This window comes from Sitophilus oryzae, unplaced genomic scaffold (assembly GCF_002938485.1).
Source record: "Sitophilus oryzae breed Bouriz unplaced genomic scaffold, Soryzae_2.0 scaffold_845_pilon_pilon, whole genome shotgun sequence".
Lineage (NCBI taxonomy): Eukaryota > Metazoa > Arthropoda > Insecta > Coleoptera > Curculionidae > Sitophilus > Sitophilus oryzae.
The window spans coordinates 1,389,989-1,408,045 of record NW_022147467.1 but is presented as its reverse complement, the minus strand read 5'-3'; the positions used below and the strand labels follow the sequence as shown (position 1 = coordinate 1,408,045).

At 34.0% G+C, this 18,057-nt stretch overlaps 1 protein-coding gene across 9 annotated transcripts in view; it reads right to left on the bottom strand.

The window, feature by feature from the left end:
- Positions 1-18,057, bottom strand: part of LOC115889739 (tyrosine-protein kinase Abl) — a 198,277-nt gene that overhangs the window by 18,594 nt on the left and 161,626 nt on the right. For 5 of the 9 annotated variants that reach the window (XM_030909803.1, XM_030909806.1, XM_030909804.1 and 2 more), the window contains 3 exons: positions 13,969-14,084; positions 4,364-4,596; positions 2,504-2,688 (listed from right to left, as the gene is read on the bottom strand). In XM_030909803.1, coding sequence (XP_030765663.1) covers positions 2,504-2,688; positions 4,364-4,596; positions 13,969-14,084 — 534 coding nt within the window. The remainder of the gene's footprint in view (positions 1-2,503; positions 2,689-4,363; positions 4,597-13,968; positions 14,085-18,057) is intronic. The other 4 variants (XM_030909808.1, XM_030909809.1, XM_030909807.1 and 1 more) reach the window with 3 other exon arrangements.

The following is an 18,057-nucleotide window of genomic DNA, read 5'->3' as shown; positions in this document are numbered from 1 at the left end:
GTTCAATGTTTTTATGATATTCCCGAAATTCAACCTTTGTTTGAGCTTTAATACTGGTCCTGAGATCTCGGAATTCAATAGAAAATTTATTTCTTCTGTGCATTTTGTTTTTAATATTTATCTTTTTTATAAGATCTTTAGAAAACCAATGCGGAAATTTTCGTTTGTGGAAGCTTTTAGAGGATATTTTCTTTGGAATTGTTTTATCGAGAACATTATAAAGTTTACAATATAATTCAGACATACAATCATTAGGATTAGATATGTTTAAGAGGGAGTCCCAATTAACATCCCTCATCATACTATGCAATAGCAAGTAGTTGCCTTTACTATAGTCATATGTATAGACAGAATTTATCTTTTTAACATCAGTTGTTTTGACACTAAAATCAATGCGTAATGATGGATGATAATTGTCCTCCACAATCAATGAAGATACACATTTTTGTACGGCTAAATTATTTATATTACTTATCACTAGATCTAACCTACGACCGAGAAAGTTATAAACACTATTCACTTGAACTAAATTATTAAAACATAAGAAATGCATCAGGGACGAACTTATGTCACACATAACAGCAGGAAAAAAGGGAAGATTGAAATCGCCCGCTAATAATATAGGATCACCATCTTTCAATATGGAATCCAGATAATCAAAAATAGAAGTGTAAGTTGCGATATCGGAATTTGGCGGGGCATATAGACAGCACACGTAAAATACATAGTTATTGAACTTACATAGTATTAAAAGAAAATCACTGGCACCAAAACTTGTGAATTAATCAGTTGAGTGCGGATATTTTTATTGGTAGCAATTAAAACCCCTCCGCCTCTTCTATCAGAATTGCCGTTCTCTCGATCTCTGCGCATTACTATATACCGGTCATCAAAGAGTTCTGAGTCACGAAAATCATCAGTCAACCACGTTTCAGTTAACAGGACAACATCATAATCATCGGCGATTATACTAGTGTAGAGTACATCGGTTTTAGTTCGTAAGCCACGTACATTTTGGTAGTAAATGTGTAGGTTCAGGTTACTTAATTGGTTTGTAGTTCTATTCTGGGGTAGCGTTTCCGAAAATTTTGTTGTATGTCGGTTGGTAGTGGGCTATCTAAATGAACTGCAGGCAGAGTTGGTCCCCTTAAGGCATCAGACGGCAGCGGAAATGTCTCCGGAAAGTTGTAATTTTAGGACGCCAATTATCCTGTTTACCTCCCCAGAAGCTTCTTCAGTCGTTCTTCGAAGGATAATTTGGCCTGTGGCATTTCCTCAGTATGCTCTAGATATTCTTTATATATAAAATTTGCCAAATTCTTTTTAATCATGTAGTCTGCTTGCTGCCTCCGTAAAGAAAACATGTCATCTGGTGTAAACTGATCAAGCGATATAAAAAATTCCACCACGTTCCACAGCATGTATGCTCTTTTTTAATAAGGAGGTTATACTCATAGACAGCCTGTTTTTGTTTATATGATGTCATACTTTGACATGCCCCTATAATAATTAGATTCGTATGTTTGTACAGGTCCATCATCCCTTTTACAGCTGAACTGGTCAGAGTCGTTCTTTCATTAGCACTGCGTGGGTCTACGAACAACATGACATGGTCCTCCCTACCAAAAGCTTCACTAAGATTAGTACCCATTTTGGCCATGGTCCCAATGGTAAGGGGTTCTGCGGAGAACTGACAGTTGATATCACTTCCCGCGTTCCTTTTAAGTTTAAGAAGCTTCGGAATATTCTTCACGCTATAATAACTTCCCATCACCAGCAAGCGCCGGAACTGACAGGTTTTCTTTGGTAAAATTGGTACTGGATTCTTTGGTGAAACTGGTACCTGCATTGTCGTAATAGAGCAATCAGGAGTGAATCTAATAGAACTCTCCACAGCTGCTTTGATTCTAGATTCAGTTCTTTCACGTTTCATTTAATTCAAGATTCAGTTCTTCTACTTTAGCCTTTAAATTGGAGATCTGGTCTTCATATTTCTTTACCCGGTTTTCCAGTTCATCCTCTACGACAGAGAAGTCTTCCTGGCAAGCTTGGGAGTTTCTTTTTAATCTACTTATATAGGCGTTTTTTTCTTGCAGCTCTGTTTTTTAATTCCTGTACTAGACTTTGCAGTGTTTAGTTGCATCATTTTCTTCACCCTTCAAAGCTTCCCGACAGTCAGATGAACAACAGATAAAATTTTCGGAGATTATCTCGTAATTTTTGTACGTTTACAGCAGCTTGGATGGAAAATGTTGTTACATACTGTACATATCCAGTTGTTATTTATTTTGTTTTTACAGCATTTGAATACTTTAGCCATTATAGTCTAATTATTTTTGTTCACAAAAACCAAACACACCGATTTATTGCCGAAAGATAAGGTGGAAAAAAGATTCAAGATAATGTTCAGAGCAAAAACGCAGAGCGACGCCCGTACGGTCTGAGGACTCGTAGTGTACTGATAATATAACTACGTCAAAATATGCATAGTATTACAAATTACCTGGGAACTATAGAAGAGGATTCACTAGGTAATTGATGATTTTGAACGGTGCTTTCATCTGTCGAAGATACTCCACTCTGACGTAGAGATTCTAAATACGCTCCTATCCGGGCTCCCTTAGGAAGAGTACCGTATCGACTGATGGCTTTCCTAACGTTCTGTACTTCCAAAGCAGCCACTTGGACCTAATAAAGAAAAATCCAAATAATGCTAATTTTCTCAAAAAAATTAAATAGTATGCAATATATATCGCAATATATTTTCAACTATAGGCCCATCAGCCTTCTTAACCGCGTATACAAATTATTTACTAAAATACTCACCAAGCGTTTGACAAATAAAATAGACTTTTTTCTTTCGAGCGAACAAGCAGGTTTCCGATCAGGTTACGGAACAAGTGACCATCTTCTGACAGTCAAGGTCCTTATCGAGAAATGCATTGAGTATAGTAGACCATTAATGCTTGTCTTCGTGGATTTCGAGAAGACCTTCGATTCGGTAGACCAGTGGAAGCTTCTAGAGACACTAAGTGAGAGTCGCATCGATCATCGATAGTCCTCAATCATAAGACATATATATGATAATGCCACGGCAAACGTCAGAATATCGACAAATCAATGCACAGACAAATTCAATATCGATCGAGGGGTAAGACAAGGCGACACACTGTCCCCTAAACTATTCGTTGCTGTGCTAGAAAGTATGTTAAAAATGATAAACTGGGATTCAACAGGAATTAACATCGATGGCAAATTGATAAATAATTTCTGTTTTGCAGATGACATTATTTTAATAATACACAACATACAGGAGGCACAGAATATGCTGAATGATGCTTCGGTAAAAGTCGGTTTGAAAATTAACTTGTCAAAGACACAATACATGACAAACCTAGTACTAAGTGGAAATTTAAACATTAATAACATACCTTTGGAACAAGTGCATATATATAAATACTTAGGGCATGAGATCGGTATTAGAAGGGATAATCAGACCCACGAAATTCTACGAAGAATAGGTTTGTCGTGGGCGGCATTTGGCAAACTAAGGCATATACTGAGATCTGATATTTCCATATGTTTAAGAAGAAAGATCTTTAACCAGTGTGTCTTGCCTGTCCTCACGTATGGAGCTGAAACGCTTACTTTGACAAAAAAGAACATACATAGAATACAGGTCATGCAACGGAAAATGGAAAGGTCCATGTTGGGAGTTACACTCAGAGATAAAATACCCAATCATACAATACGAAATCGAACAGGAGTAAGAGATGCGGTAATATCTGTCTTACATCTTAAATGGAATTGGGCATGACATGTGGCTAGGATGACAGATGGACGGTGGACAAAGAGACTTGTGGAATGGAGACCGAGACACGAGGCCTATAGAAGCAGAGGACGACCTTCTAGTCGATGGACAGATTACATTAAGAGGGTGGCTGGAAAACTGGATTCAAGTGGCACAAAATAGAAGAAAATGGCTAGAGTTAAGGGAGGGTTTGTTCAGCAGTGGACGACTAACTTTGCAGCCTTTTTAAAATATTTTTTCTATATACTTGTTTGGTTTCTTAACTTAACTTTTGGGTTAAATATGAGACACACACACACACACACACTATCCTACATACTGACTTTTTTAGAGGTACTTTAGGTATATTTTTTTTACTTTTGCAATAGTTCCCTTATCATCAAATGCATCTTATAAAAGAAATAATTTTGTATTTAAATGGTTGTAACTAAGAAAAAAACTAAAAGTTGAAAACTGTCTCATTCTTACACCACTTGAACCTAACATGTTTAATACTATTTTATACATTTAATAACCTAAGACATCTAAAAATAATAGAATAAAAAAACTTACCGCTGGTGAGTCTTTCGTCTTTCCCTTCTTGCCTCGCTGCTCTAGTCCTCGGTTGCCCATGATAGGCGCCCTTTTGAAAGATCCCAGACCGCCAGCGCCTAAACTACTCGCCGCTGATACTTCTGGATACGAATGAGCCCCAGAATCGTCGGTATCGGGAGTTTGATCTTGAAAATCGCTTTCGCTATCACCTTTGGTGCTAGCGGTTAAGTTTTGCATTTCACGTGTTAGGCCTATAGACGTAAACGTTTTTGTAAAGAAAAAATATTGGCATTATTGTGTGGGTGAGCTCGTGAAACTTGTCTGAATAAAATATTAACATTTACATTATTGTTTTATAGTATATTATATTCATCTCTCCAAAAAAAAATCCTTTATGGGTATTTCGCCACTGCACTGCAAGAAAATCTACAAAATAAAATAAACTTGCGTGCATAGAAATCGGCCCACTGTGAACTTTTGGTTTTAACTGTGTCTTTTAGAATCTATTTATCATGGCAAGTAAAAAATATGAGCTGTTTCAAAGATAATTTAACATGCTTTAATATGAGCATAAATTTATTCAGGGTACTTATCGTTTATATGCGTACCAACGGGTAAACAAATAAAAGGTATTTGTGTTGTGGTGACAATAAGAATAACAAACTTGTCAAATATTGCAATTACTACATTTGTAATCGAAATTTTCATATTGTTCTTTTATTTTCTGATTAGTTGTGTTTCATTGTTTGATTCGTGTTTCAATTTAATGCATACATCACTGGAAAAAGCCGCCCAAGTAATCGCTTTAATGGAAAATGGACTTAAACAGAGAGCTGTAGCTCGGCAACTAAATATGACACGCGGAGCGGTTCGAAGATTGTGTGAACGATATGAGGAGACAGACTCGATCCTTTCGTAGTCGACCTGGAACTGGTAGAAAGAGATATACAACGGATCGTGATGACCGCTTTATTGTGTCAACAATGTTAAGAAATCGGCGTCTTAATGCTATTCAGGTGCAACAACAGCTCCGTGAAACACGAGGAGTGACTATTAGTCAGTGGACTGTAAGACGAAGATTGAAGGAAAGTAACATGACCCCCAAAACACCCGCAATTGGTCCAAAACTTACCCCAGCTCATCGTCAAGCACGCTTGCGTTTTACACTGGAACATCTGAATTGGACACTAGAACAATGGGAATCTGTTTTATTCTCAGATGAAACCAGGATATGCCTCTATGGTAGCGACCAAAGAAGAAAAGTGTACCGGAGGCCAGGTGAGCGATTCGCAGAATGCTGCATTGAGGAGCGGATTGCTTATGGAGGTGGTTCGTGCATGATCTGGGATGCAATTTCTATAACTGCGCGAACCGACCAAGTTTTCATCCGTTGGGGCGACCGTCGGCACGGGAGAGGAGGTTTAACTGGTGCTAGGTATATTGAGGAGATTTTAGCAGTTCATGTGGTACCTTACGTCGACTACATTGGAAACGAATTCACTTTTATGCATGACAATGCGAAGACACACACATCAAGAACCGTACACGATTACATTTCAGAAGTCGGATTTCGGGTTATGGAATGGCCAGCATGCAGTCCAGACTTAAACCCGATAGAACATTTATGGGATGAGCTAAAACGAAGAATTCGTACTAGACGAAGAACCCCAACTTTGTGAACCCCAAACCCAGAGCTCATTGTTGCAGTAGAAGAAGAGTGGCTTAACATCCCGCAAGAAACAATATCAAATTTGATCGAATCTATGCCAAATCGTATGAGAGATGTTGTTAGAGCAAGAGGGGGTCATACCCATTATTGAAAATTTAGTTTAGTTAATTATCCATAAATAAATAAATAAATAATAACATACCTCTTGGTAATAAAAAACGATAATTTAATTAAATTTTAATTCAAAGAAACCAAAATACAAATTAATATCTCTAAACTCTTTTCAAAGAATATGAAATTGTCTTTCAAATAGCATGTATTTTTTCTTAATCTGACAAAAGCAAAATTTTGCAAAATTTTGCCTTGGGCTGATTTCTATGCACGCAAGTGTAGTTATTTTTTGTAAACATTTCTGCGTTAAACCTAAACGGAAACTGCTTGTCAGAAGTTATGTTTACAGTTATACAAATTTGCCTAACAAAGAAAAAAATGCTTAACGTTTCGGAAAGTTTATCTCTTTCCGTCGTCGGAAGCAAAAAAATACAAAGTATAAAGAAAAAAAACTATTTAAAATATTTAAATTCAACTATTCGAAAACACTTTACTTTTTTAAAACAGATACGTCTACAAGAAACCTTTGACGTTGTGTTAAAATAGATTTGTAGATTTTCTTGCAGTGCAGCGGCTAAATGCCCATAAAGGATTTTTTTAGAGAGATGAATCCGCCACATAGGTATAGACATTTTTTATTATATTCATAATAATACATTAAATAAGTTGCAAGTTACCCTAATATGAGTTCATGATAGAAGTTCTTGTTCAATAAAAAAAAATTAAAAACAATACTCCATACATTAAATAAAGTTAATAAAAGAAGTAAAATGTACTAAGGTAATGAATACCTTTAAAACTTTAAGAATCTATTTTCTTACAGACAACCTTGTTTATGACGTTTTTTAATAGCATTTTCTTACACTTCATTCTTCTAACATTCTTAATAATAACTTGAGAATGAAAGCTAAAGACATCCAAAACTAATCGCCATTTTACTTCAGTGGGTTTTAAGAACTTTTAATAAAAACTCCATTTAACTACTAAGAGTATTTCGTTTTAAAATTCCATTTTGAATAACATTTAGTTTCATCAAGTAATTCCAGATAACTAAAAACTTAGTTGTTTAAAGCTGATAAAGTATAATGCAAGGTCCAGACCAAGGCGACAAAAAGTGAAATGGCGATTTTGAGACAAAAAAAGAACAAACAATAAAAAAAATAAAGTAAATACAATTTTGAAACAAAAACAAGACAAACTTGCGACAAAAAATGGTGAATTCTGACAAGACAAACTTGAGAGAAATTGTCCACACCGCAAGGACAACAAAGTCAAAAGTTTAGTTGTTGCGAATGAGTTTTATTAACCATGTGTGATTTCACTGGTATACTTTTGGCAGCACGTGCCATCCACACTGCGCCGACAACTCGTCGTAAAATATACGAACAAAACATAGACACTTTGATCTTTACCAACTCGAGACGGGACATTGAAAAGTATCCGAATTTTGAAACAAAACAAAAATGGGACAAAAATGTCGTAAAAATGTATTGGATTTGTCGCAATTTTGTCGTAAAACATGAATGTTTCTGTCTTGTCATTGTTTGGTCTGCTTGGTCTGGACCCGGCATAAGAAGCATGATTGATGTTTTTAGTACATACAACATATCTAAAAGTTAAAATTAGTACATAAAATTAATAATTTTAATGGAATATTTTACAATAATAAGTATCTACAAATAACAAAAATACTGATGTATTATTATTATTGTATTAATTAGTATGCAAACATAAATATGTACAAAATCTGTTAGTAAAGTAAATAAATGTTTATAGGTCTAGTATTTTCAAAATTTTGAAAAATGTCACATGCCCTAAGAAATATAACCTAATTACACATTTTCAATTCTAATTTATAAAGCTTGTTTAAAATTTTAACAACAAAGATTTTTATCCCAACAGTCATCATGTGCTTTTAAAATATTCATATACTTCATAATATTATAATAGATAAAATATTAATTAAGGTAGTAAATATTTATTTTAAATGATAATTTTAAATTAAAATATATTTGTAACTGCTTATCTATTTCAGTATTGGGTTCAAATTGTTAAACATAACCTAACATTCAGCTTGCAACCTTCTATTAATTCAATCTTATTTACCCAACTAACCGTTTTTTTGTACAAACCACCAAATAGAGATTTTACGAAATAAGTTTTTTTTCCAAGGAATCGAAAACCGTTTACGGATCCAACGTTTTCTGTTATCATCTAAGCCATATATTAAAGCATTAAAGAAAGCGATAAAAAATCAGCCATAAGGCCAAATTCCTGCTACTACAGCCATTCTAATAGCATGCACTAGATCGTACATCTTCCTTCAATGGATGACTATTAAATAACTATAAGTCATATATTTTTCTTTATACCTTCCTGAAGGCCTTGTAGACCTTAGGTTTTGTAGACCAGAGGTAGAGAGTATATCTATATACTAATAAACAAAGAAATCTCCTATTTAAATTGAATACTAAATTTAGATTAATCTTAAAAAGCGTGGGCGTATGCAATAAACCGCCTGCTTCCGTGACGTCATAGTTTATTGTCTGGGGCCTATATTTTCACGTACGTTACGTTCTGACCATCTGAAAATTCATCACAATTCAGTAATCGTTCAACCAAATACGTTTAAATAAAATATACGACGGCCTCCCCATAAGAGCAATGAGAGGATTTACGTCCCAGTATTGAAGGAGGACAGAAAATCGAGTCGAATGGTTTCAAGACACAGGTTCATCCTTGTTTAGTCAAACCTCCTACAACACAAGGATAGACTTATGAAGGAAATGCATTGGTGCAAGCCATCCTTCAATATCGGGACAGGAATTTAAGCGGTACCCTCCGTATATTTTATTTTAAACGTATTTGCGTTTAACGTACGCCATATCATATGTCAAATATCCGTTTTCAGGAGTGTATGACATTAGTTAATATTGTTTACAAAATTTTAAGTACGTTCCTATATTATTAATTGAGCGAGTTCCGTTTTTATCAATTTCAAGAAGGTATGTTGGAAGGTATGTTGGAAGAAGGTATGTTGGTACATTCATTTTAATTGTATTTTAATTCATAATTTTAAGGGCATGTGCCAGTTCTTTTCAACTAAATCGTACATACTTTAAAAATAAACTTATGAACAAAATTAGGGATATTTTGTACAATATGCTCTTTAAATTGTTGATACTCTTGTATACCTTCCATATCAGCTCCCTTTCGTTTCCCTTCCGTTTACATAAAATATTATATCATGTAAATGAATAAGACAATGGGCACTATCCGTTCCGTCTCCCTTCCGTTCCATATCCTTTCCTTCCGTACATTTTTTGGCGTATAGACTGAAGCGTATCGGAAACGTATTGTCAAATTCTTTCTTCTCTCTACATTTGTACCAGCTCTGTTAACATTTTGCTGATATTTATTTATTCTTTCACCTCTTAATTAAATTTATTACCTTTTTCAAAAGATACAAATTTTTAAAATAAAACTTTCGTAATGATATAAATTGTACGGGGGGGGACTTATAAGCTTGATGGGACTTATAAGCTTGATTTTCATGCATCCGTTGTCCGACAATACGTTGATAAGGTATTAATTTTATTGGTAGAATTTAAAGACTTTGATTGGTTAGAAAATAACGCAGTTTTTATCCTCCTGTCATTTTCATGCCTCCGTTTATCGGATATACCTTGGTGTTATTTTATATTTTCCTTTCCATAACGATTTTGCTATTTTACTTATATTTTTATTAAGGTTAGATTAAATTTGTCAAAAAAGTGTCAAAACGTCCGTTATCGTATGAACGGGTCCGTTGACGGGCTGAAGTAAAATATTTACGTATGAAAAGTGGCGCGAAAATGCTATGACCAATCAGAGCACCGTCGGACCATCGTATCAACGTATAACGGATGCATGAAAATCAAGCTTTATACGGAACGGAAGCTTACGTATAGCGTCAATACAATAAAAAATACGGAGCGGATATGGAATGGAAAAGGAAGGTATAGTGAGAATCAACCTTAAGATGCCCAAAAAATTAAATTTTTGATGTACTTACAAGATATTTAATAATGTCAAACTGCTTTAATGCACTTTTTTGTGTAAGCGAATATTTCTGCATGTGACTGTGACTACTGAGTGGTCACTTCTCTGGTTTTATTTCTGTGGTACAGAACCCGATATGTCAACATTATTTCCCATTTGACATATCGGATTCTGCCTTAATACTACAGATTTAATGTACACAATACAAAATGTTTATTTAAAAAAAAAATCAATTAGATTAACCCTGTAAACGTTAAAAATATTAATAACACATTACATTATGAAACAGATCCGCAAAAATTTGTCCAACACAACACAATTTTTATACATATTTTATAAAAATTGGACACGATAATAATAACTTGGACATGATAATCGAATGGAGAATGGACAGGGCATCGATTCCAAGACTCTTCTAAGCCCACGGCCACACAGAAAGCGTTTTTTGCGTTTTTAGCGACTAAAATAAAATAACAGGATTATATAGGAGTGGTCACACCAAAAGCGTGTAGCGTTCGGCGTGTCTCGCAAAAAACGCAGATGAAAACAAATCAGTTTGTTTTCTGTAGCGTCTTCAGCGTTTTCTAAGATGAGACCCCGTCATAGGCGGATGTTATATTTAATAATACAATAAAAATAAATTATATAGTATGCATTTTTTTCATTTTAGGTTATTATCCTTATTATCAAAAAATATTTTTATAAAGAACATCTACTGTTTAGGAAGATTTTATTAAATTCAAAAATCTGAAGGAAATGTTTGAAAAAGTGTAGTTTGAAATGTTGAAAAAGTAATAAATTAAAGGAATATTTTCTTACGCGTAAAAAATAGCCTTTATGCGTAAAAAGTGTTTTTTTTTCTGCGTAAAAAAGATTTTCTTAACGTTTTTGACGCGTAAAAAATACTTTTTTACGTGTAACAAATAGTTTTTTTTACACGTAAAAAATATTTTTTTGGGTAAAAGTTTTTTACTAGAAACAATAAGTTTTTGACGCGTAAAAATTAGTTTTTTACGTGTAACAAATAGTTTTTTACACGTAAAAAATATGTTTTTGCGTAAGAAAGGTTTTCTACCAGAAACAATAAGTTTTTGACGCGTATAAAAATATTTTTTACGTGTAACAAATAGTTTTTTACACATAAAAAATATACTTTATTGCGTAAGAAAGGTTTTCTACCAGAAACAATAAGTTTTTGACTATTAGTAAAAAACTATTTTTTTACGTGTAACAAATATATTTTTACACGTAACAAATAGTTTTATACGCGTAAAAAATAGTTTTTTACCAGTAACAAATAGTTGTATACGCTTAAAAGATAGTTTTCTACCAGTAACAAATAGTTTTATACGCGTAAAAAATAGTTTTCTACCAGTAACAAATAGTTTTACACGCGTAAAAAATAGTTTTCTACCAGTAACAAATAGTTTTATACGCGTAAAAAATAGTTTTTACGTGTAACAGTTTTATTCGCGTAAAATAATAAAAATAGTTTTTTACGTGTAACAAATGTTTTTTTACACGTAATAATTTGATTCACTTTTACAAAATTTGTATTAAAATATCAATATTTTTTATAAACACGTGGACTGTTCACAAATATACGTCGCGTCACTACGTATTTAGAAGCCGTTAACACGTTTCGTTACAACGAGCTCGTGTGTCAGGGCCGACTCACTAGCTCGTATATCACGGCCTTCAATTTTTACTCCCAGCGCGCGTAAAGAAGTTTCACTCCATAATGTCTCATAAATTATATCCTAAAATTGCATTAGCAACTAGAAATATTTACTATTCTATTATATAATTATAATTATTTATTATATTATATTATAATTATAACAAGTACTAACCATAACACTACAACATAAAAAAACATATAAACTAAAATTCGTAAAATAAATGGCAAATAATAATTATTATTTTTACACACACCACTGGCACTAGCAGTAGATTGTGTTTGTCTTCGAATATATGCCCCGGTCCGTCCACAATTCAATCCCAGCATCTCTTATCTTCGTCTCTTCAACGCTAGCGGCGCCGATCTCGCCTATCTCTTTATCATAGGATTGATTGTTGAACGGGCCGGGAATCCACGAGCTTGCGACGTTACTAATTGACATCTTGATAGAAACTGCAGACCTGCCGCGTCTTTTGCGTGTGTTTAATGGACACAAATCGAAAAAAGCGCTTAAAACGGTAAAATCGCAAAAAGCGCTTGAGACGCAAAAAAACGCAAAACGCTAAAAACGCTTTCTGTGTGGCCGTGGGCTAAGGCGTTCCCGAGGGTTTTCCTTAAATTTGGTTTTACATAAGAATTAGTAGTGGGAACTATCGAATGAATACTATCGAAACATTCGATAGTTGCAATTCATTCGAATAATTCGATAGTTAGTAAGAAAACATTCGTTGAAAACTATTCGAATAAAAATTATCGAATAGATCCGTCATCTGCCTTGAAATATTGTATTCTAGTAATTCGGCAGCAAAAACCATTCATTTATAAAATTCATTCCTTTATGAAATTCATTTATTCGTCAGGATCGATTATAATAAAATATTAACTGAATTTTAGTTGTCGCCCGGCGACGTAGGTTTCTTTCCGAGAAACCCGACAGCAGTCGGTGGCAATGCTATGAAAGAAGCCGGCATCTTTAATTTTTTGCGGAGTCAGACATAGATAAGGACACATAATTTTTTTTATTGAGGTGCTAGTATTTACACATTTTTCGGAAATTTTCGGAAAAATTTTGACCACCTGCACATGCACACAATCGTCAATAAATAAAATTAAAAAATAACTACTATTTTAGTATTTTAACTATTTTAATAAACGCAAAAATAGCACAGTATTTATACGGCGAAGTTATAAAAATTTGGAAGAACTAATAATGCACTGACGCATACAAAAATCAAACGAATACTAAATTTCATTTATCAAAAGCATTCGATAGTCGTGGCGCAACGATAACCATTTGGTCGCACGGCGAGGTTGTCACATATGCTTTAGTATACAAATGAATGAATGATTTTATTCGAATAAAACCATTCGATAGTTGAAATCATTCATTCATTAACCATTCGATAGTCTAATTCATTCGATAGTTCCCATCGCTAATAAGAATATTATTACTTCATATACGACATCCACGGGTAAGAGTGCTTTACCAGCGTCTCTTTCTTGATTAAAATACTTAATAAGTTTCGCAATGCTTCGCTTCTTCAATATCACTAAAACGGCGACGCATTTTAGCTATCAAAAATTAATTTGTTTCACAATGCAATCAATTTATAATTTTGACAATGATCGATAACCGTCAATAAAATTATAACCTCAAATCAAATGACGATTACCAGAAACTATGTATGTGCAGAAAATTAAGAAATGTCAAAAATGGCATTGATCGATATCCGCCAATAAAATTATAGTTAACCTCAAATGAAAAGACAATTCAATTGCCAGAAACAATGTGCAGTAAGTTACGAAATACCGCAATGACGTCCCCAATCTCTTTCATCTTCGTTGAACGATCGCTGAACAAAAAATATATCAACTTTCTCATTACCTTTATCTCGAAGTGCACCGTTATGCCAGGTTACACTCACTATATTCTAATTATCCGAAAGCTATAATTGACACATTACTGGCAACATTAGAACATTACAGTAAACGGTTTTCGATTCTATTAGAACAGACCTAAAAACAATCCTGTCCCACCGGATCCCGACATAATCATGCGAGAAAACCAAAGAGAGAAAAAACGTGTCGAGCTCAAACCACAAAAAATCGATTAAAAAATACCTTTGAATCGTTTTTTAAGTATACCATTTAGTTCTGATCCGTCGTCGTGTCCGTGGTCGGCCTGACCCTGCTCGTCGAAGGTGCTGTCCCGAAAGGAGCTGCAAGAAGACAGCAGGCTGCAAAGATAATTCGTGGCCACGTTACCAAAAGGGGTGCGAGTTAGTGGTTGTTAGTGTGATTCGAGACAGATATAAACAGTAGGGTGGAGCGAAAGTTCACTTTTTTTTTATATTTAGAATTCAAAATAATTTACAGGTCATTTTTATTGTTTATAATATAGGGCGTCGCGTCAGGTGCCCTTAATTTCATGAGTTTAAAAAATTGCGGCTTAGTGATGGGCAAAACTGTTATTTTTAGATAACAGTTGAAACTGTTATAGTTATTTATAAAAAACAGCTTAAAATAACAGCTTAAAAATAACAGGTTTCTTTATTTTACTGCTAAATATCTGAAAGAGTATGAGACGGTCACCGCCAGGCGTATTAACGCATTTGCAAGTTGCAACAATGACGTGCTCGGTGGTAGTATTTCCAGGGTGTCAAAACATTTCTAAATATCGATTGTTATCTAAAATACCTCTCTAAAAACGGTGGTTGTTTACAAATAAGCGCTGTTTACAAATTGCGATATAAAAAAAGCCAAAATTCCGCCACTCGTCTATACCTACACATTGCGATCTACCTACGCCCTGCCCCTCGATCCGCGTAGATCCTGAATTGCGTAGCAGTGTACAGGGTGCACCTCACTCGACGGGCGAGAAGCTCTTAGTTATGATTTTACCATTTGCGGTCAAAAAATAGCAATATAAGAAAATGTGTAGCATATTCTTCATAAGCAAACCAACTACACACTAGAGTTCGAATTAATTTTACACTTAAACTAGCGTGTACCCGCGACTTCGTTCGCGTCGAATTAATAATTTCTAATGGTGATGATAAAGCAAAACAAGAATTTCCATTAACATACAAACTGGATAAAATTTTCTCACATTTGCCAAAAATAAGCTTTCTAACGTCGAACAGTTTAAGCAGAATCGTGGTTAATTAATTACTCAACTTTTTGGAACACCCTGTATGCTTTTTTAAAAAATTTCAAAATATGTAAAAAAACAAAATAAATTATGCGTGTCCAGACGTTTTCCCGAAAGACTAACCGTTTTTTAAATAACAAATATTGTAATATTTGAGGGGCGTTTTCACTCTGTTGGAATTTGAGATTCGAGAAACCCCTCCTTATCGAACCTCAACCCCACAGTCAATCCGTTTGCAAAAAATCAGCTTTAAACGACCAGCAGTTTAAGCAGAATAGTGATTACTCAAAGGTCATATTTTATGAAACACCCTGTATATATTTTTAAAAAATCTTAAAATATGTAAAACAACATAATAAAATATACGTGTTTTAAGAGTTTTTCCGAAAAACTCACCGGTTTTTAAATAAAAAATATTCTAATATTTCAGAGTAGTTTCACCCCCTTAGAATTCGAGTTTCGAAAAATCCCTTCTTATCGAACCTCTACACACTAAAGTCAATCCGTTTTCCAAAAATCAGCTTTTTATGTCAAGGGCTTTAAGCAGGATCATGATTAATCAATGACCAGATTTTTCAAAACACCCTGTATACATTTTTAAAAAATCTTAAAATATTATTCTGAAAATTTTTCAGGATAAATAAATACCCAAATATTGAAACTTAAAAGTAAGTAAGTACTGAAACATACAGCGCCATAATATCTCGACCTCCGTCCGTTATGCTGGTAACAGGTTGAAACAGAATGTATCTAAAACAACTGATGCGTTATTCCCCAACCTGTTTCGAACCTCCATCGACAATCGACCGATGCAGCAGCGTTCCTTTCCCACACCTATTATCTCGTCCGCCGCCCTGTTATACTTGTAACAGGTTGAAAAACAACATATCTAAAATGACTGCTTCTCCAACCCGTTGCGAGCCTCCATCGACAATCGACCGATGCAGCAGCGTTCCTTTCCCACTCCTGTTATCTCCACCGCCAGGCGTTATGCCCTCAACTGTTTCAAAAAACCTGCTTCTTTTATATCCTATTATTTTTAAGCTGTTGTAAATACGACCATTGACGGTATCGACCGAAGCAGCTACGTTCGCCGTAGCGCTTTCCCCACTCCGTTGTCCGTTGTCTCGCCGCCTGTATCGATGGTTGACGAAATAACATGTTTTCAATCCATACTAGTTGTTTTTTGGAATTGCTTCGAGCAGCATAGAATTTCGTGGTGATGCAGAGCGCCGACTTCGTTTTTCGTTTCACGAGCGGCCGATCTCTACGTGTCGTTATTTTATATCTGTTATTTTTTAGAAGTAGTAACGGTTGCGTTATGTTATTTATAAATAATTGTTATAAAATAACAGATAGTTAAATAACAACCCATCACTATTGCGGCTAAATATTCTGTAGTGACAAGAAATTAAATTAGAGTAGGAGAATTGGTCTGGCTATTTTGCTTGTTGCAAAATAAAAAAACAAAAATCATTCATAGTTCGACTATGAATATTGCTAGAAACCTGCATAAAATTATCAAAGAACCAAGGCAAACAGAAACTGCCACACAAGACTTTTTTTACTTTGCATGAATCTGATCCCCCTGACAATGACTCAGAGAGGTTAGGAATGGTCAAATGTTAATCAGTGGCTTCGAGTTCAAGTAAAAATATTGGACAAATGAGAATTTACTTACCAAAATTAGCTCAAGCGTGTGACAGAACAGGATGCAGCTATATAATAGCTTCTACTGTTTTTGAAGATCATAATATAGTTAATTCAAGTGATATATAATCAATAATTGACAGAAGTAAAATACGTCGATCTAGAATCTACATACCTCTCAAATTCCAGATAGAATATCTAGAAAAATATAAAACAATTACGAAAAAAATTAATAGAAACACACTTCACAAAAAAAATCGTAGTTGAAGAACACGTTGTGTTAGTGTCAGAGCCAGGCTCAAAATATATAGGGCATGTGACACCGCTGTCCGGATCTGCATGTCAATATAAACAAACAAGAATTGTTAAGTTTCTAGAGGAAAAAATAGATATTCCAGGTTTAGTTGCTGTAGGTTGTGACGGAACAGTTGTGAATACTATTATTTTTACTTGGTATTAAAAATGGTGCCATAAGAATTTTGGAACTATATCTCAAACGCTCATTCAATGGCTAATCTGCCTGTTTCAGGCAAACGAATTGCCGCTAATACACTTACTTCACAAAATTGAGATGGACCTTCAACCGAAGCTCGTGGACATTCTAGTACAGGGTGAGTCAACGATAGAGTAAAGTCCATTATCTCATTTGTTTCGAGGTTTACAAAAAAATGTTAAATAAAAAAGTTATAGGGAATGTTAAGATACACATTTTAAAATTATTATAGAGTATACAGGGTCCTTCAAAAATGTGTGGCGGATATAACATATGTTTTTTTAAATGCAACACCCTATTTTTTATTTTATTTTTAAATTCTGCGTAAAATTCTATAACTTTTTTATATATAATGTTATATACCTAAAATTAATGGTTTTTGTAATATTTAAATTTGTTTATACAAATGTTAAATTGCAGTGTGGTAAAAAATTGTCAGTTGTACCATTGTTTCTGAAGTTGGAATACCAAAATTTGGTATGAGAGTTCTATAGAGATTAAAAAGAAGATATATGTTAAGATATTTTAGTTAAATGCTACAGGGTGTTTAAAATATATTTATGAATTTCAACTACTTAAAATTAAAAAATCTCAAATTTTTTAAATGGTACACCCTATATATTTTCATTTTTTCTGATATATTTTGCAAAGCTCTTCAACTTTTATTAAGTATGTCATATACCTATTTTTAATAGTTTGCGACTTATTCCAATTTTTTCTATTTTTACCCTAATTTTTAATACAATTACGCTATAACATCATAGTTGCCGTGACAAAACAAACATATTTATTACTTATTTTTAACAAGTAGTTTAATAATTAGTTACAATTGTTATTATTAGTCAAAATTAACTAACTTTACTCAAATAAACTAAAATCGTAGTCGTGAATTTCTTAGTGTATTTCTATATTATGA